The sequence below is a fragment of the Triturus cristatus genome, chromosome 12 (assembly GCF_964204655.1).
Source record: "Triturus cristatus chromosome 12, aTriCri1.1, whole genome shotgun sequence".
Lineage (NCBI taxonomy): Eukaryota > Metazoa > Chordata > Amphibia > Caudata > Salamandridae > Triturus > Triturus cristatus.
Window position 1 is genome coordinate 824,901,974 of NC_140595.1, and position 20,596 is coordinate 824,922,569.

Genomic DNA, 20,596 nt, shown 5'->3' on the forward strand with positions numbered 1-20,596 from the left:
ATACAATGAAAAGGTCATCAATATATCGGTACCATGCTGTTACTGTTACTGTAACAGCATGGTACCGATATATTGATGACCTTTTCATTGTATGGGAGGGATCGTTGAATACCGACAACTACTATATACAATATGGTTGCCGTGTAACTATGTTCAGAGAATTGGAGAATCCTTGACTTAAAATGATATGCATAGCATTATTTTAGGTTTTAGACTGTTTGGCAACTTATATGCAACAAAATCAACACATTACAAAATGGTGCAATCGCTTGTGTAAAACTGGACATGTCCTTTGTCTATTTTCATTACGCATAGAGGTGTTTAAATGACGGCCGTTCACGGTGTGCCGGTAACACCAAAGAAGGCAGACTGCCGAAACGCGTTTGTTCTGGCAATAAAGACCCGTCAACACGTTACCCATGAGTGCTTTTCATTCTTTGCAAGAGAGAAATATTGGAGTGTAAATATATATATATATATATATATATATATACACATATATACATACATATATATATATATATATTCATATTCACCATGGCGCACCAGTCACTCACAGGGAACATGGAGAAAGATGACAAATGGGTCTGTCCGAACCTATGTCCTGCAGCTAGGACTCTCAGCACTGGCACGGGAGAAGGAGGAGGGGCACAACAGCAACCCCTAAACGAGGTGAGGAAACTTCATGTGAGATAGCAGACCACGTTCTGCTCAGGGCAGAGAAAAGGGTTTTTGAATGCTGGGCAGCAGAGAGTTTAATCTACTTCTTCCTGATGATTCCAGGCAGGATCTTCAAACAACCCCTGCACATAGAAATACCATTGTCCAATAACAGACCAAGTAGGAAACAGGAGAACCATCTGTGCCTGATATTTGTTCATCATATTGAGCAATATTTGAAGGCGTCCAGGCAGTCAGACAGAGAAAAAGAATCACTCTTCCTTTCCTGTAAAAGCCTTGCAGCACGGTCTTAACACATACAAAAAGGTGCAAAAAACCTTTAGGTCCTTATACCACAAGTGAGTAAAGAAAAGACCTAGAGAAAGGAAGGAGAACAGTGTCCAAAGGAACTGCTAGAGTGGGAACAGAACTCTGGGAACATTTTAACATTTCTTGAGAGGCTGATCCCTCCAAACAAAGTCCCATTCGCCTTGAAAATAAAAGTTAAAGAAGTGTAATGATGTCTGCTGTATTATTTAGCATTTGGCTTGGATTTTCTAATTTCAGAAAAGAACAAGTTACTTACCATCGTTAACGCTCTTGCTGATGGATACACACCTTACAACACAAATCAAGGAAGTACCTGCCCAAGGTGGAGGGTAAGTGTAGGGGCCTCAGCCACAAATTCTTACAGAACCAAGCAGGTGAAACGTCCTTCCTGCCACACTTGCTGTCAAGGCAGTAGTGCTTCAAGAACGTATGCACCAACGCCCAAGGTACAGCCTAGCAGATATCAAGGACAGGCATTACCCCCCTCCCCCCTAGCGGTGGTACCAACGTGTGCCCGTGTTGAAGGGGCATTCAGACCTCCTGGGGGCTGCTTCTGTGGGCAGTGTGCAGCAGATTTCAATGCAGAAGATCCACCTCTGCAAGGTCTTCTTATGCACTGCCTTCCCTTTTCTTTACTTTGGTGAACCCCACAAAAAGTTGCTAACCCTCCCAATGCTTCTGGGTAAAAGCTTAAAGCCCTTGTGGGGGTCTAACAAATGGAGCCATTCTTCCTCTTTTGTAGGTGTGAGGGGAGCAAAGAACCCTAGTAGTATTGCACAATCTGGAAAGGAGGGATGACTTTTGGTAAGGAAGCCACCAGATCATCATCCGGCGCCATTGGGATCCAGTATGGATCCTGGGGTGGAAATCTGTACCAGAATAAATGAGGATCCATTAGTGGAACCTGAAAGGAGAGATGGTGCTGGGGAGGTACCCATCAGCGGTAACGCAACTGGTGGCCCCTGCAGTTCTGTGGGATCCAAAGGAGAGTCCAAGGGCGCCAGAAGCACACTGAGAATTAGCAGCATGACCTCTTTGAAAGCCTCAAAGTGCTTCGGGGACGACGACTGGGCAGGAAACTCTGGGTTTTTCAGGACAACTGAGGAATTGACTCCATGGCCAGAGAGCTCGATCCACTCGTATGCCCTTTCTATGGAATCAGAGAGGTAGAATTTTTTTTCCTTGCATTTGGGCATTGGACTTTGAGTTACCTGGGGTCTTTCAGCTGGAACTGGAACTACTGCTGTAACGGCACAATAACCAAGACCACTCCCAGAACTTGGAACAGGATCTTTAGCACGGTTGTGACTTTTCCTTGTATTCAGTGAAATATGACTTTACCTCCTAGTCTCGGCTCATCTTTGGGTGCATTATAGTGCATTTATCATAAGGGTTCAAATCATATCATAAGCCCAAGCACCAAATGCACATCTTGTGTGGGTCCATCATCTACATCTGCTTTCTACAGTCACAGCACCTCTTCAGTTCTGTTTTCAGTGAGCCCATGATTCCTTAGCACAATGTGGATAAGTTTTGGAGTGGTCAGAAAAAACGTTGAAGTTAAGAGCAAAGCCCTGGATCCAAGTCAGATGGCATGGAAAGAAAGGAACTGGTGCACCGGGGTGGAGCGTCTGTGTAGCTTTAACCAATGCCATCTAGGGGATAAGGGCACTCCTACAAAAAATACTTTGTCAAGATCCAACTGGCACTTAGGGAATGTTCTAAGGAGAAGGAATCTGCAGTTAGAGGTATCAGGCAGAAAATGTGTTTTAAAAGGATAAGGAGTTAAAGCGTTCTCAAATATTCTGAAAATAAACAAAAATATCAGAGTTGTTTCTGGGGTTAGGTGTGGCAGCCTAGAATTATTCTAAAAGCTAAGCATCTGTTGAGGATCCCTTGCAAGAGGAATACAATATCTGTGGATTTTAGTAGCGTTGAAAGTGCAAGCGGTCAATTTTAGATTTATATAACTGTTTCCTCAGCAGCATCAGTCCACAAAATGTATTTTTATGAAAACAAAAGCTTCAATAAATAACCTACAAATCTTTCCCTGCAGTGCTGCCTTTTACGCCATTTTTTTTTGCAAACCAGGATTAGGTGACAACTGTTAGACAGTGACTGCGCCAATATGTTTTTTGCCTATCTGGAGCTGTGTATACAGAATGATAACGCTGCCCTGGTGGAGCTTACCTATGCAGAAAGAACCAAAAGTTATTAGAATGAAGTGTTCAGGGTTACACATAAGCTGTACCTGGCGGCACTAGAGGTTGTAACTGTCCCGGTCCCAAATAGGTTCATGTCTGGAATCCTGCTTGTGGGTCTGGGGACAGTACCAAAATCTGCTCCCTGGCTGCCTCCTGCAAATAGAAGCAAGAGGGTACTGGAGGAAAACAATCGTAATAATATAGCACCATCTACAGACATCATTTATAATAGCGATGAATCATAAAGCCCCCCTTTCTAGGAGCAAGCACAAGTGTTAACTAACTTGGTTTTCTTCTACTTAAAAGTAGGGGATCGAGAAAAGATGGGGTGGTAGTGGAGAGAGATAGGGAAGAAAAAGGAAATAAATGAATATAAGTCTCAAAGAGAGTACTTAGAGGGGGAAGGGTATGAATTAAGGTACGGTTTAAAGAAATTATAGGTGAACGTCTTAGTAATACTCTGTTTGCCTTTGGGAAGGCACATTAGATTTGTTAAACAAACCATCTGGCTTTTTCAACTTTTGTCTTTTTGGCTGTTCCATGAGCCACAAGCAACACAGGTACTCAGAACTCTTTTTCCTTTCCAAATGCTAACTTGGCCTTAAAAAGGAAGACATCAAATTATTTGTCTACAAGTACTTTCACTCTTTTTAAGTTGAGTGAATACATCCACGACAAATTAATTGAAGTCGGTTGAGGTGCTAGTGGAACTGTTAGATTTCAATTTTTTCAACTCTCGAGTCAAAATTAATATCAGAGCAGCTAATGGAATCTACAGGAATCGCTACCTGGCTCAACAGCATAAACATTGGAGGGTTTGAATCCAAACTTTAAGGCACTTTGATTCTCCTTGGATGCTAATCTCACCCTCAAAAAACGCCAAGAATATCAAGCCAGCCTGGTACCAGCTCTCTCTTTGAAAGAAAATGAAACTTGTCCCTTCCGAAAGCAATGTTAGAGCTACCATTCAAGCTTGTGCACTCTTGCATCTGGATGGTAGCAAGGCGCTACTCCACAGGCTCACAGCTTCGACACTAGTTCCACTTAATGACATCCTACGTGACACAACATGCACCATATCAAAGGCTTAAAGAAATATTACCATGTCAGCTGCACCATGATCTAACATCACTTGCTTCCCTTGTCTTCAGACAAGGTCTTCAAAACTGGCTGCATCATTTAGTAAGCCATCTTCACTGGTGTCCACACCCACATTTGACTGAAAAGCTCACCATTTATGGTTGCTCTTGGCAAACAGTCAGGACACGATCAGACTGGAGACGAAAAAGTGCAAAACAGAAAAAACAAGGCAAGAGTCCATCTCTATCTGTGCATCCAGATGTGAAACGGCACCTCCAACTCGAACAGGACTGCCTGACCCTCCTCCAATGTAAGAATTGGCGGAAGACACACTTCTTTAAAGAACACCACATCACAATGCACAAACAGGCCACTTCCCCTCTCACAACTCAGTCACATCGCCAATCACATGCTGCTGACTGTATCTTAATCTTTGACCCTGCTAAGTTTGCATTGTGTGGCTAACATATAGATAACTAGATGCATACACAGATGGACTACTCAGAATTCCAGCAGGGAAGAGATAGCATAACATCTATTTCTGAGACAATTTCCTTTGCATCTGGGGGTGAGCTATATGCCCTTGCCATACACTTAGGGAGGTACCTGCCACAAATGCTTAAGTTGGAATATCCCTGCAAAAAGATTTTTGATTGGCACCATGAAATAAAGTGCTGGATCGTGGTCAGAGTAAGAGCCGGCTTGTTTCCCCAACTGTCAGCGTATTGCCACCACCCGTCTTCTAACCACAGCTGGAGCGACTCCTATGGGAAGACAAGCATACAGCACCACAAACACAGTGGGATATGCATCCCAGCAGATGAGATTTGGGGCACAGTCAAGTGCATTATCGTCTGAGGAATTAAAGACTGTTAGTTCTGATGGCAGAAGTCAATGTCACATTCTAAGGATACAATCTTACCTCAAGTCAAAGCCACACCATGTAGTTGATCGATTGAACTGGGGTTGATGTTGACTCAGTTTGATTGCATGCAAACCCCAGAGGTGCTGATAAGTGAGTGAGGTATTGCATAGCGCTGAAGAGTTTCTAGACGAGCTGAGACTTTGATAAGCCAGTCGCAGAGATGAGGGTAGACTAATATATTTCCCTTCTCAGGTGTGCAGTCACAACTACCATGCATCTGAGATAGGTTTTGGGGATGATTTGAGAGCAAACAACAGGACCTTTTATTGGTAGTGGTTCTTACCCCACCAGAAACCAAAGACAATTACCATGCATCCCCGATAAAGAGATGTGAAAACAAGCACCCTGAATGTCTTTAGCACACATCCAGCACTCGCTGAACCCAAGGGTATGTAACTGAACTGAGAGTATTCAGAATTCCCGATTCATTTATATTTAGGCCGAAAATAGCCTGAATTCTTTCTTGGGGCCTTTCTTTCAAAAGTAGTCAAATGAAACTATTTCCTTTCAGTCTGGGGGACTTGGGACCTTGTTTGTGGCTTGCTTCAGATAAAGAATGTTTACCTGCTGCAGCCTCTTCAGTTATGACGGTGTCCGCTTCTTTAGAAGTGTCTTGAACAAGGGAGAAAAGTCCTTTTGTGCAATAGTGAGCACTCCTCCATCTTTTGTGATCTCTTGCCACTTATTTTAGATGTTTGTCGACGCTCCACCCTAGCCCAGCAGCGGGAAGGAAAGTGTCAGTGCTTGCGTCTAGCCGGGGTTACCTTAGAGGTCCAAAGAATTGGGGACTTCTATCCCTTGCTGGCCTCTGTTGCTAGTACAAATGTCGTTGCTGAGGTCACAAAGAGGCTTCAGCATTCTGTTGACAGTAGAATCATCAGGGGCCTTGAACTGATGCTTTCGGTATGCCTCCCATCTTTTCCCGTCACACTTCCTTCAGTGCCTCCATTTCAGATTTAATCCAATGCATCGCTGTTGGCAGGTGCCAAAGAAAGGGAGACTTAGAATTCATTGCTGGTCATGCAATATAAAGCAAGTAAGGTTAAGCCAGAATGAACACCATATCTCCAGTCAACAACAATTACTGCAAGCTACCAATTCAGAGGAGTCTACTGCAGCACCAATGATCTTTGCTTGAAACCTTCAACTCCTCAACTAGACTTCCCTTCTCTCGGAGAATGAGGCCGTCTATGAACCACTTTAGGGAGCCCCACACGGATCTATAATATCTGCTTACAAAGCTGTGCACTGGAAGCTTTCATAGGTGCTCTGGATATGCTACATACCGTCCTGCTCACTGAATCCAAAGACTTGCGCTTCATGGCCCTGAGGGGGAAGGACCTTTAGATGAAGACGTAGCAGCACGCTCTTTCTTGAAGCCGAGACGATGGCTGAATCAGGCTGCAGATATCTAATCAGAAAAGCAGGCCATTCTTTCTTTTGGAGATGAGAGGGAGCGTCTTCGCAGAAGCTAGGGAGACCTTCTTAGTTGGCTTCAGCAGACCTGCTGCCAGAGGAAACCTAGGTCTCAAGTAGTCTCTCATATCACACAAGTAGTAGCCAGTGGAGTTGGCATTGATACCAGATTTTCACGCAACTCTGACCAATATCTCAGGACTCCGTGTACGACATGCAGAGGTGAAATTCTTGCAGGTAACAATACTGTGAGAGTTGGAGAATATATTCTGATTTACGATGGCAACAATTTGGATGCAGTTATCCTAGGTGTGTAAGCTTTAGCTAGAGTACAAGTAATTTGAGGAGAACAGGCAGTACAAGGAGGACCCATCATTAGATTAATCTCTGTGCAGAGTGAGTGATCTCCTTAGAAGAGAAAAGTCTCAACAGTGAAGGCCAACCGCCGACTAACATGGCCTCTCACTAGAATTGCTCTGATTACTTGAAGCATAATCCCTCCACATCCACAGTACTAGCCGACCCCCAACCACTCACCTGCCATCAAAAAAAGAAGACACAACCTGCTAACGTTCCAGGACCACTGAAATAGCCCACCGGGCTTTTCCATGATGCAGAGTTGAGCGGCCTAGACCCACGCCAACATTCCCGGAGCAGAATGGTGGGACGGATGGTCCAGGACTGAGTGAAGAAAGATGATCAGAGGCTGTGGCTGGCCAGAGTCTCGGAAGGTAAGGAGAGCTGACCCAGCTGGAGTGGGAGGATGTTAACAGACATTGGGGCAGGGAAACAAGTACCTATCGGAGGCAGCCTCAATGGGAAGGCTATGCATAAGCCGGGTGAGGTGGCCTAATGGAACAACTAAGATCGGTAGCACTGACCCAAGCGGCACAGTAAAACACACAGATCAACCTGCAGACACTGGACATGAGTTGGGAAAACCGTGGGTTTAGCTCCCACAACACACCGTGACATTCTTCAAGTAGGGGACCCCCCACCACTCTTCTTTCCCTTAATCGAGGGTCACTGACTGGGTGGGGGGGGTGAGGAGCAACTGTGGGGAAACTGAAAGGACACAGGGAGCACCGTCAAGATTTAGAAGTTCCCTAGAAAGTCAGCAGGGAGTACCACACAGCAATGGGGGACGTAGACCCTCACACCCTCCGCTGACAAGCCTGTGCGCAGAGATCCATACCAAAAGACATAATTGAGAGGTTTGAAACAAACCTAGCAGGTGGCACGGGCATGAAAGGGGCTCAACAGAATAAACTGGACAGGTACACAGTTACCATGCATAACGCAGAGAGCCCAGCATGGTACAGAAAGAGCACTGGGACTGATTCTCTACTTTAGGGTAGTGAAAGGAATATGCTACTTACCAGTATGCATCTGTTCTTGGCATGTAGAGCTGCAGAGTTGTACACTTAGCATAGATCGCCATCTGGTGTTGGGCCCGGATGTTTGCAGTTTGTTTTTCTTCTTGGACAGTCTTTGGAAGTCACGAGTTTGGTGACTCCTCCTTCGGTCCGTACTGCGCATGGGCTTCGGCTCCATCCTCAGATTGTTTTTCGCCAACAGGGAAATGATGGAGCTTGGTAATCACAGTGAGAAACCCATGTGTGTAGTATCTAAATAAGATGTACTGGAACGGATACAGGTAGCCGGGGAGGCGGGTGGGCGTGTACAACTCTGCAGCTCTACATGCCAAGAACAGATGCATACTGGTAAGTAGCATATTCCGTTCGAGGCATATGAGCTGCAGATTGTACACTTAGCATAGATTATATAGCAGTACCCAACCTTAGCAGCGACCACCGGTATCCGTTGCAGTGGTTTGAAATAGTGTCTTTAGTACAGCCTGGCCCACTCTAGCTTGCTGCTTGGAATGCACATCTACACAGTAATGTTTTGTGAAGGTGTGCGGTGTAGACCATGTGGCTGCTTTGCAGATGTCATCTAAGGGTATATTCCCTAGAAAGGCCATAGAAGCCCCTAACTTTCTTGTAGAATGGGCTTTAGGCGGAACAGATAATGTTCTTTTTGCCTTTTGATAGCAAATCTGTATGCATTTTACAATCCACCTAGTTATCCCTGATTTAGAAATGGGGTTGCCTTTATGTGGTGGAGAGAAGGAGACGAACAATTGTTTAGTCTTCCTGAAGGGTTGCGTTCTTTGTATGTAGTATAGCAAGGCCCTTTTTACATCGAGTGTGTGTAAGGCCCTTTCTGCAACAGATTGAGGTTGCGAGAAGAAGACAGGTAATTCCACCGATTGATTGAGATGGAAGGGGGAAATGACCTTGGGCAGGAACTTCGGATTTGTGCGAAGTATGACCTTGCTGTGATGTATTTGTATGAAGGGTTCCTGTATAGTGAACGCTTGTATTTTACCAACCCTTCTAAGGGAAGTGATAGCTACGAGAAAAGCTGTTTTCCAGGTGAGAAACTGTAGCTCGCATTTATGCATTGGTTCGAAGGGCGGACCCATTAGTCGTGTAAGAACTAAATTTAGATTCCATACAGGGGAAGGTGGTGCCCTGGGAGGAATTACTCGTTTAAGGCCTTCCATGAAGGCTTTAATAGCAGGCACTCTGAAGAGTGATAAATGCTGTCTGTTTTGTAGATAAGCAGCGATCGCTGCTAGGTGTAGGCGTATGGATGAATATGCCAGGTTACACCTGTGAAGATGGAGCAGATAGCATATGATGTGCTGTATGGATGCATCTAAAGGGTTGATTGTATTGTTACGGCAGTAAATAACAAATCTTTTCCACTTTGCGGCATAACATGCTCTAGTGGTAGGGCGTCTGGCTTCCATGATGATGTTCATGCAATCAGGGGGAAGGTTAAGGTATCCGAATTCTAAGATTTCAGGAGCCAGATCGCCAGGTTGAGCTGAGCTGGGTCCGGGTGCCTGATTTCTCCATGGTTCTGGGTTAGGAGGCATGGGGATAGGTGCAGTTTTTGATGTGGTACCACTGATAGTTGTAGTAGCGTGGTGTACCACGGCTGCCTGGCCCACGTCGGAGCTACCAGAATGAGTGTGAGGGAGTGCTGTTGTAGCTTCCTGACCACTAATGGAATTAGTGGGAGAGGTGGAAAGGCGTATGCAAATCTGCCTGACCAGTTCATCCATATCGCATTGCCCTTGGACAATGGGTGTGGGTATCTGGCGGCGAAGCTTGGGCATTTTTTGTTTTCGTGGGTGGCGAAGAGGTCTATCTGAGGATGCCCCCACTGTTGGAAGAATGGCTGAAGAACTTGTGGATGCAGTTCCCATTCGTGTAGTTGTTGCGTTTGTCTGCTGAGCAGATCTGCCATGGTGTTTTGTACGCCTGGAACGTGTTGTGCCAGGAGAAAGATGTTTTGGGGAATTGCCCATCACCATATGCTCTGGGCTAAGCGGGAGAGCTGGGGAGAGTCCCCCCCCCCCTGTTTTTGGATATAATACATTGCAGTCATGTTGTCTGTGCGAATGAGGACTGCTTTGCCCGAAATCTGTTTTTGGAAAGATTTTAGGGCTAGAAAGATCGCCAAGAGCTCCAGATGGTTGATGTGGAGCGATTTTTGCTGTGGCGTCCATAGACCTTGCATTGTGAGGTGTAGGAGGTGCGCTCCCCAGCCGGAGAGCGATGCGTCCGCTGTTAGAATCACCTGAGGAACCGGGTCCAGGAACGGCCGCCCTTTGGAAAGGTTTGTGGTGTTCCACCACTGCAGAGAGTGATGTGTGCGGCCGTCCACCAACACCAGATCCGTCAGCTGACCCTGGGCCTGGTTCCACTGTTGTGCTAGGCACTCTTGAAGTGGACGCATGTGGAGTCTTGCATGGGGCACTATAAAGATGCAAGACGCCATCATTCCTATGAGCTTCATGAACACTCTTGCTGGAAGAGAGTGTTGGGGAAGGAATGTTTTGCGTAAGGCTTGAATGCTTGTGATTCTGGCTGAGTTTGGATAGGCAATACCTTTGGAGGTGTCTATAGTGGCCCCGAGATATTGCTTTGTGTGAGATGGTATGAGGTGGGACTTTTGGTAGTTCACCGTGAAGCCTAGCTGGTGGAGCAGTTGGATGGTGCTGTTTGTATGCTGCACGCATTGGTGGTAAGACGCGGCTTTTATCAGCCAGTCGTCTAAGTAAGGGAAGACGTGAATGTGTTGACGTCTGAGGTGTGCTGCTACTACCGCTAGGCATTTGGTAAACACCCGTGGTGCGGTGGTGACCCCGAAGGGGAGAACCGTGAATTGGTAATGTTGCCCGTCCACCACGAACCTGAGGTATTTCCTGTGAGAGGGGTGTATTGGAATGTGAAAGTATGCGTCTTTCAGATCCAAGGTTGTGAGAAAGTCTCCCTGACAGAGGAGCGGGAGGACTTGTTGTAGGGTGACCATATGGAAATGGTCTGAATGTATGTAGGCATTTAGAGGCCGGAGGTCCAGAATGGGCCTGAGGGTCCCGTCTTTCTTTGGTATTAAGAAATATTGGGAGTAAACCCCTAGATTTTGCTGATTGATGGGGACCTGCTCTATAGCGTGTTTTTGGAGGAGGGAGAGTACCTCCTGTTTGAGCAGTGTGGAATGTTCTTGAGACATTGGGCGGTGCCTTGGTGGGATATTGGGTGGGGTAGATGTTAGCTCGAGACAGTACCCTGACCGAATGATTTGGGTCACCCATTTGTCCGATGTTATGGACTCCCATGCGTGGATAAAGTTTTGTAGTCTGCCCCCGACCGGAGTGGAATGGTCTGGGGGGAGCGGAGGGAAGTCATTGTGTGGGCGAGGTGGCAGAACGGGTGTTGTTAGTTTTGCCCCTGCCCTTATTGTTGTTGCCTCTGTAACCACCCCTTTGGTTGCCCTTTGAAAAGGTATTTTGAGGAGGGGATTTGTAGGAGGTAGAGGTGCTATCGGTGGAGAAGCCTCTGCCTGTGCCACGAAAGGAGGAGCGTCGAAAGGAACGTTTAGAGGCTTGTGTTTGGAGTGCCCCCATAGACTTTGCTGTGTCTGTGTCCTTTTTCATCTTTTCCAACGCTTCGTCTACCTTGGGCCCAAAGAGAGTTTGTTGGTCAAAGGGGTGATTGAGTATGGACGCCTGGACTTCAGGCTTAAACCCTGAGATCCTGAGCCAGGCATGGCGACGAAGTAGGACACTGGTATTTATGGCTCTAGAAGCAGTGTCTGCTGCATCGAGGGCACAATTAATGGAGGTGTTTGTAATGAGTTTACCCTCCTGTATTAGCTCATGAGCCCTACGCTTGTGTTTCTCGGGAAGGTGCTGCATAAGAGCCTCAAGTTCGTCGTAGTGTGCTCTGTCATAGCGCGCAAGTAGCGCTTGTGTGTTTGCAATGCGCCACATGTTTGCAGCTTGAGAGGCGGTGCGCTTGCCAGACGCGTCTAGGAGTTTGGATTCCTTGTCTGGCGGTGGGGCTTCTCCTGAGGACTGGGAGTTAGCCCGCTTTCTAGCTGTAGAGACAACTAGGGAATCTAAGGGAGCAGGGCCCTTAATGTATGCAGGGTCTGTGGGTGCCGCCTTATACTTTTTCTCTATTCTAGGGTTTAGTACCCTGGCCCTGACAGGGTCTTTGAACACCTCTGCGGCATGCTTGGTGACACCCTTAAGCATGGGTAAAATAGAAGTGGATTTGTCCTGTATGTCAAATGTATCCAGTAAGAAGTCGTCTTCCACTGGTTCAGTGTGCATGTCCACCCCATGGTAGTGTGCTGCTCTCTGCACTAAATGATGGAACCCTAAGGAGTCCTCTGGAGGAGACGGCCTGGATGGGTATAGGTCGTCCTGAGGTATATCGGGTACATCAGGGTTATTGTAATCCTCCCATGGGTCTGGGGTCCCCGGTGGAGTGGGATCCATTGGGGCGTCCGCCGGGTAATTGTCCGGGTCCCCGTCATCCGGATCTGGGGACGGGGTCGGAGAGTAGTGAGGTAAAGGTGGCGGAGACCTGGGAGGGGGAGGGGGTGGAGGAGGTAGGGGAGGCGGTAGTGGGGAGGGCACTCTGAGGGGAGAAGTAGCAGAGTCCTTCCGCTTGGGTGGTGGAGGAGGAGCCGGAGTATCAAGGCGTCTTTTCTTGATAATTAAAGTCAATAGCCCAGTCTTTGGATCTTTGGACAGAGTCTTTTGTAAAGGGTCTGGTGTAAACAGAGCCAATGGTGCCGAATCGTCTGTCGGCACCGGTGATTTCAGAACCGAGGGCTTCGATGGTTTGTGTGCGCCATGCTTTTTTGGGGCCTCCGGTTTTTTCGGCGTCGAAGGAGTTTTCGGCGTCGGAGCGTCGGTGCCGACAGATTTGTGTTTGTGTTTGGTCGGCACCGAGAGTCCAGGCTTCGGCACCGGTGGCTTCGGAGTCGAGCTGGATATTGCTTTCTTCGGTGCCGGATGCTGTTTTTCGGCACCGGGCGTCGGCTGGCTCGATCCCGAGCTGCCGTGAGACTTTGGAGGCTTCGACACCGGGCCCGAAGGTGGGGTGATAGAAGCTTTGGTCTTGGTTTTGCCCAGGCCGGCAGGCGAGGGAGTAACCTGAGTCTCTTTGGTTTTGGGCGCGGGGGTGGGAGGGGGCACAGTACTCACGACCCGCTGCGCCGGTGTGATGTCCTCCACGTCGGAGTCGTCGGCCTCGGAAGCGCTGACGACGTCTTCTTCCTGCTCGGTGTGTGTTTGCCCCGAAGCTTCGGCGCCGTCTCCGAAGATGTCCGGCGGAGCTGCAGACGATGAGTGCGCCATGGTGCGTCGAGCTTTTCGATCCCGGATGGTTTTCTTCGATCGAAAAGACTTACAGGCGGGGCAGTCTCTGGCCTCGTGTTCTGGAGAGAGGCAAAGATTACACACCTGATGGAGGTCGGTGTGGGGAAATTTAGACCCACATTTTGGGCACTTTTTGAACGGAGTCCTTTCCATCGGCCGGGACCGGAGTCGAGGAGGGCCCGAGGGCCGGTGCCGATGTACGGGATGGAGAAAGTGCCGATTCGAGAAATGAAGATGAAGATGAAGAAACTCGAAGAAACGAGGATTTTCCGTCGAGGCTGGAACCGTAGAAGTTCGAAGCCGGAGCACGAAGTATCACATCCGAGCCCGATGGCGGAAAAAAACAATCTGAGGATGGAGCCGAAGCCCATGCGCAGTACGGACCGAAGGAGGAGTCACCAAACTCGTGACTTCCAAAGACTGTCCAAGAAGAAAAACAAACTGCAAACATCCGGGCCCAACACCAGATGGCGATCTATGCTAAGTGTACAATCTGCAGCTCATATGCCTCGAACAGAGGCCTTCCTTGAAGACATTCTGATGACAATCCATGACGTGAAGGTTATGTTGGGACCAAGAACTAACGCAGTAATAGCTGGGGTCCCCTTACTGAGAGCAGTCCTTCAAAAGACCAATGAAAGGGTGACCCATGCTGAACGCTCCCTATCCATGTTACAGGAAGACACCAAATCCCTCAAGGCAGGAATATCCCAATTTAGCAAAGATAAAGAACAAATAATAGCAAAACTGGAAGACTACGAAGGGCGAGCAAGAACAAACATTAGGGTAGTGGGGGTCCCCAAAAGAGTAGAGGTATCCATTGCAGACCTAATCCTGGAGGACTTGATTACACAAACACTGAAACCCAAAGGGCTCTCAAAATTCTTCTCAGCCGAGCGAGCTCACAGGACCCCTGTACCGCCATCCCGCCCTGGTGACCCACCTAGAACGATACCAGCTCGCATAATCAATTATCGTAACAGAGATGCCATACTCAAAGCCGCTTGTTTGCACAATAACCTCCAATACGAAAATTCCATGATCTAAATTCTTTCCAGATTTCACACTCTGTGCCCAGAAACAACAGCACAGCTTCGAGGAGTAAAGAAGGCAATCAGGGAATGAAAGAGAAAATACATAATTATGTTCCCTGTGAAGCTGAGAATAGTGGCTGAGGAGAAAACTTGGCACTTTAATAAGTCTGAGGATACATGGGGCTGTCTAGAAGGCTGGCATCTGGCACAATGCAATAACGGACATACTGATTTGGCAGAACCAAAACGGACCTATAGAGAAGAATCACAGCACGATTGATGACAACAGACCAAGTGCAGGAGCAGGGACATTGGAATAGTGTAGATACATAATGTAGGAAGCTGGCTCTCTATATAGTGTACTAAAATGAAGTACACTGTGCAGAGTCCCCAAATGGTACACAGGGGCAAAAGCAGATAATTTGAATGCTCTTTTTGTGGCAGTGAGGGCTTATCAGAGGGTAGTGCTAAGCATTTATTGTACTCCACAGAGGCAATAAACGACACACAAGAATAAATCGGAGACCAATTTATGAAAATAATATTGATTTTTATAGAATTTTTAAGACCAAGAACACAGTTCTAAAGGAAAGTACTTTTGGAGCTACGATTTGGCAAGGTTCGGAAAATATATCACTTTTATGCGCAATTACGCACCATAGGAAACAATGGGGAAAGAGCAGAAAAATGCATAGAAAATCAGGCAATGCTTTCACGAAGTTCACCTTCTTGTTTTAGGTCGAGGACAGGACCAGGTCCAAAGTCCCAGCAGGAGAAGTTTGGGAGAGTCTTGGATCAGGCGGGAGCAGAGTGCTGAGGGTCTTGGAGGCTGGTGAGCAAAGACAAGGGGGCCACTTGAAAACACACTGCACATGGGGACTTACAAGTTAGTCCAATGGGGCTCCTTCGAGGGAGGAGGTTGCAAGGGCTTTGGGACTATGGGAACACAGCTGGTTAGTGAGGGCCGGGTGCAGAGCAAATAGGTCAGGCAGATGTCATGCGTCTTGAGGTCCTCGCAGTCCAGAGCAGGCAATTTTGAGAGGCGATCTCGGGACACCTGGGCCACTCAGGAAGTGGATCTTGGGTGTCTCGACGTCCCTTGACGGATGCTTGCGTCTGGTGCTTTGGGAGTCCGGTGTGGACTCTTCTTCTCAGTGTTTGCTGTTGGGAGTCTGGTACCCCGGATACTGGTACGTCGCTGCTCCAGTAGGTCCTGGTGTCTCCACACTTGGTGAGGGGATAGATCTGACCCTCCGGAGCTGTTGTACCTTTTCTAGGCTTCAGTGCTGTATCGAGGAGCAGAAAGTCAAACTGGATTTCACTGGATCGAAACCTGCAGTGTGCAGGAGAGTGATACCTTCACTCCAAGGGAATTTCTTGCTGATTTCTTGAAAGCTGGAGGTGCTTCGGGGTTCTTGGAGTCCTTTCAGGATGACACGGCAGAAGCGGTTTGGTGCCTATTTCTTCCGTAGCAGGGCTTCAGTTCTCGAGCAGCAGGTAGTCTTTGTCCTGGTCTTCTCTTGTCTGAATAGGATGTTCAGGTCTTCGGGTGCCACCTAAATACTGAATTTAGGGGTGTTACAAGGGGAGACTGGAAGTAGCCAATGGGCTACCTACATTAAGGGTGTCCAAACCCTTTAGTGACCACTTCCTGCGGGAAGAGGCACTACTATATCCCTCATAGGTTGTTTTCCCTCCATCCCAAGATGGTGGAATTTCATGTGAGGGGTTCACATCACCTGCCCCACACTAGGGGTGGTGTAGGCTAAGTGGGGACCCTCCTCCTAATCTAACTAATTCCCCCCCAATTTCCTCCTGCCAAAAGTGGAGCAGGAAAGGGGGTTTGGCTTCCCCCACTATCTGTAAGTTCCCGAGTTGGATTTCGAAGACAGCATCGCCTTTGAAGCTTCCTGCCAGGAAGGCTATCCTGTCCTGGAGGAGGTGTGAAACACCTCCGCTGGGAGCAGGGTTCGTCTCTGTCCTCTGAGAGCACTGGCTCTCACCCCATGTGGTCAGAAACATGTCTGGTAGTAACAGGCTGGCAAAAACAAGCTAGGAACCACACCAGTGCTTGGTAGGTTTTCAGGGAACCCTCTAAAAAGCTCACCGTTATGTATTTAATAATAAATCCACCACTGGCATCAGGGAGGATTTATTAACACATGATGCTTGGTACCAATCACCTTAGAAATCAGTGAAGCCATCACGGAACTAGCAAACTCGTGCTGACAAGTATCCAGCCCCTGAAGTCTTCATAAGCCTCCCTGTGCACTTACATCTCAGAATAGACTGGACATTTTAGGGGTTTATCTGCTCAGGCTATATGCCCTCACATAGGATAACAGTGCACTCTGACTTAGGGCTAAAGTCCTGCAGTAGGAGTGACTTACCTATACCTTATGCAGTATATGGGAGGCATGACACACAGGGCTGTGTGCCATGTCTACTCTTCCTATTTCTCAGCACCAAGACACAGCCAACAATGGTAGACAGCATAGCCTTGGTGAGGGGTCACTGGGGGGCGGGAACAGCCACTGCTGCAACCCCAGAGGACCCTCTTCATTACCCATGACCTTGATATATGGCGCTCCCATAACACCCAGCAAAGACAATACACATTCTATTCTGGAGCATATAGGAGCGTCTCACGCATTGATTATCTCTTGACATAGGGGCTGATTTATCTGAGATAGGTACCTAGCAATAGGAATCTCAGATAATTCCCCTACTTTACAACACAAACTAAATCTGAAAGAGAGGGAGAACCAAGACCTTGATAAAAAACAATGCGTGGGCAACTTTTTTATCCACTTAGCACAGACTCTACAACATAGGAAACAAAGCAGGTTAACTACTGGCATGGCTAGAGAACAGAGAGCAAATTAAAAGATGGACCCTAAAAATCAAGAACATGAAAAGAGAGATGGTGAGGGGGATCTTGGAGATAGCGGAGGTGTTGTCCACCTAGTATTGCAATCTGCAGCCGCCCTCCATCACTCAAACTGTGGGAGAAATACAGGAACTCCTCAGAGACAAAACAAATGCCATGTCTCTCAGTAGAAGATAGAGAATCCGTAGAAGCCAAAATAGATGACATTGAGCATATCTTAAACTGGAGCCTCTCTCACTGGTGGTCAGTATAAAAGTCTTGAGGATGCAGTGATAAACCAGATACTTACCTTCGTTAATCTTTTCGGTCGATACTTTAAGAGCAGATTCACCACCTTATATTTTCCAGGCATAAGAGTATATCCAGAAAAATTAAAAGCAGGACTGGCCCAGTAGTTTTTCAGAACTCGAGACAAGAGAGGCAGTGAAAGAAAGGCATACGGTAGTCCTGAGCTCTACACTAGCAGGATTGCCTCTCCAAGAGAGAGCCTTCTTAGGAACTCCAGTGCGCAAAAGTGTTGATGTTGCGCCTTCTTGGCGGTGGCAAAAACCATGAGCCAATGTGCTCTACATTGCTGAAAGATGCCCTGCCATTCATGATCTGCTATGCATCGGTGGGTGAGCTTGTCAGCTCTGGTGTTTAGGTGGTTCATGACCAGAGTAATGCGCTGACAATTCAGCCACTTCCAGAGGCGTAGAGCTTCATGGCAATGGATCCAAGATTCTATCCCGCCCTACTTGTTGCAGTACCACATGGTGGTAGTCTTGCCTGTGAGAACTTGTACCTACCTTCCTTTAACGCTTGGCAGATCAGTTGCAACTCTAACATGAAAGATTTAATAATGACCGGCTAATGTTATAAACATTAGGAACCACATGTGAAAGGCTAGAGAGGAACTTTATGCCAGAAGTGAGAGATGAGACAAGCCGTACAGAACTGTTTCACCTGCTTCTGCTGAAGGTTAACGAGAGGCACGTTTCATCTTCACTTGCTAGGCTTATCAGTTTACCATGCCACAAAGATTAGATAGACTGTGCTATAATACTGAACAATAACTTAATTGCCTGAAACAGGTTTGAGCATGTGAACCGTCTTTAAAACTCAAATTAGGCTATTCTTTTACTGAGTTTTCTGAGTAAGACAAAGATATGAGGGTGAGATTGATGAAAAGTTACACCGTCAATATGAAAATAAGTTACTTTCCTGTAATAGTTCTCCTGTATTGGAAGCTTTCATAGATTCACATGCCTGAATCATTCACCGTTGTGGAGACAGGGAATGATTCAAGCATGTGAATCTATGAAAGTTCCAATACTGGAGTAAGTTGCAAAATGTTCTGTTTTTCATATTCTTGTTGCTCATACATGTTGCAGCTACCGTTCTGTTTTCATTAAAGTTACTACTCATATTGTGTGCACAGGATAGGATTTGTTTTCAAAATACAACTTTATAATATATTCTATGCTTTCTGGGGCAGGCATTTCTATTATGAAAAATGGTTTGGGCTGCACTGATCATCCCTGTAACATTTCATAGAACTGATCGTTACCTAAAAGGCATCTCACTCAAGTCTTAATCAGTGGGTTGTGGGGTGCTTGCACTCAAACTTGCTTCCGGTCTTGTGTTGACATATTATCCAAGTCCTGAATGTAAGAGGGTCTAGAAGGTCTATTTCCAAGCTGTATACTGGAGAATCCAGAAAATGTATCACAGGTGGAAACAGCAGGTAAAGAACAAGAGGTATCTTCCGCTCTGCTGACTTCTGGCTAGGCATGTTGGGTCACGTGAATCTACAGCACTCCGAGCTACAAACCAACTGTTACAGGCAAGAAACATTCCCTGTTTACGGCATGTACTACCGTAGATAAGATGCTGCCTAGAGACTAAAGCAGCGGCAGCAGCATGTGAGAAGATACCTGGAATGTAAGTTTAAGAACACTTTGTCCATCATATGCTTCCTAGTGAGCTTGAAGGCCCACAAAGCAATGCTTTGCCAAAGCATGAAATGAAGACCAAGTAGCAGCTTTACATGTGTCTAATGTTTCCCAGGAAAGCCCTTGTGGCTACTTTTTGTGGGCATGGAATGTGCTCAAAGTCCTGTGTAAGGTGAATGTGGCTGTAGCATAACTTAGTTGAATGACTTGGGCAGGCTGCCTATCTAGGCTTGCTTTGGATATAGGATTGTCACAATGTGGCTGAGCAAAGGCAACACATAGTTGCTTGGCTGTCCTGAAAGTAAGAGTATGATCTACCTTGTACATAGCAGCCCTTCTAATATATAACATGTGAAAGCCCTATCAGCAAGAGACTGCGGCTTTAAAGAAAAAAGTTTGTATATCAATAGATTCGACATAAAAATACAAGACAACTTTGGGAAAGAAACAAGGGTGAGTGTTGCATGCATGTCTCTTTGCCAACTTGGATGAATGGTTCTTCGACTGAAAGCGCTTGCAGTTCACTTACCCTCACAAGAGAAGTGATAGCGGCAAAAAACAACTTTCTAGGAGAGAAACTGAAGAGGGCACGAGCTGAGTCGTTCGAAAGGTGACTCAAGTGAGGATGATACTGAGGTTCCATGAAAGAGCTGGGAAGACTTTGGGAGGGATTACCCTTTTTAATCCTTCTATAAAAGCCTTAGAGACTGAGATTATTAAAAAAAACGTTGCCTGCTCAGGATACATGTTGTGATTGCTGCTAGTTGTACGCATATAGAGGAGTAAACCAAATATGCTTTTTGTAACTGGAGCAAGCAGAAGACAATGTCTTGATAAGTGGCTGCGAGAGGCTCAGTGTTTTACATAGTACAGTAACTGAGAAAATGTTTCAATTTACCTTCATTACACGTTTGCATGGTGGATTTTCTAGTTTTCCTAGGAATTTGCATACATGCTTGAGGCATCCGCAGGTAATTCAATTCTAGGAACTCGGCTGCCGGATCACCATATGAGTGATTTGAGATTGGGATGCAACAGCTAATTTTGGTATTGACTGAGGAAGTCTGGATACAAAGGTAGGTTCTCTTGTTGTTAAATGGACATCTCTAACAGATGAGAGTACCAAGGTTGGTGGGCCCATGCTGGTAGAATAAAAATAATAATAAGTGTCTGTTACATTTTGCGCATTATAAAAAAAGTATCTCGGAGTGAGGGAAAAGCATGTGCACATATCCCTGATCCATTTAGCCACAGGCATTCCTCACAGAAAGTGGGTGTGGTTAACTGGAAGTTAAGTTTTGCCATTTTGTGTCTGAGTGGGAAGGCAACAGATCTACCATTGTGTTCCCCCCATTGATGAAAGTATTGTTTA

General features: G+C 46.6%; 1 protein-coding gene across 1 annotated transcript in view; it reads right to left on the reverse strand.

Annotated features, from left to right (window-relative positions):
• The window catches only part of AGFG2 (ArfGAP with FG repeats 2), a 567,631-nt gene that overhangs the window by 252,085 nt on the left and 294,950 nt on the right, over nt 1-20,596 (reverse strand). Inside the window, exon 8 of the mRNA XM_085639598.1 lies at nt 3,242-3,347. Coding sequence (XP_085495724.1) covers nt 3,242-3,347 — 106 coding nt within the window. The remainder of the gene's footprint in view (nt 1-3,241; nt 3,348-20,596) is intronic.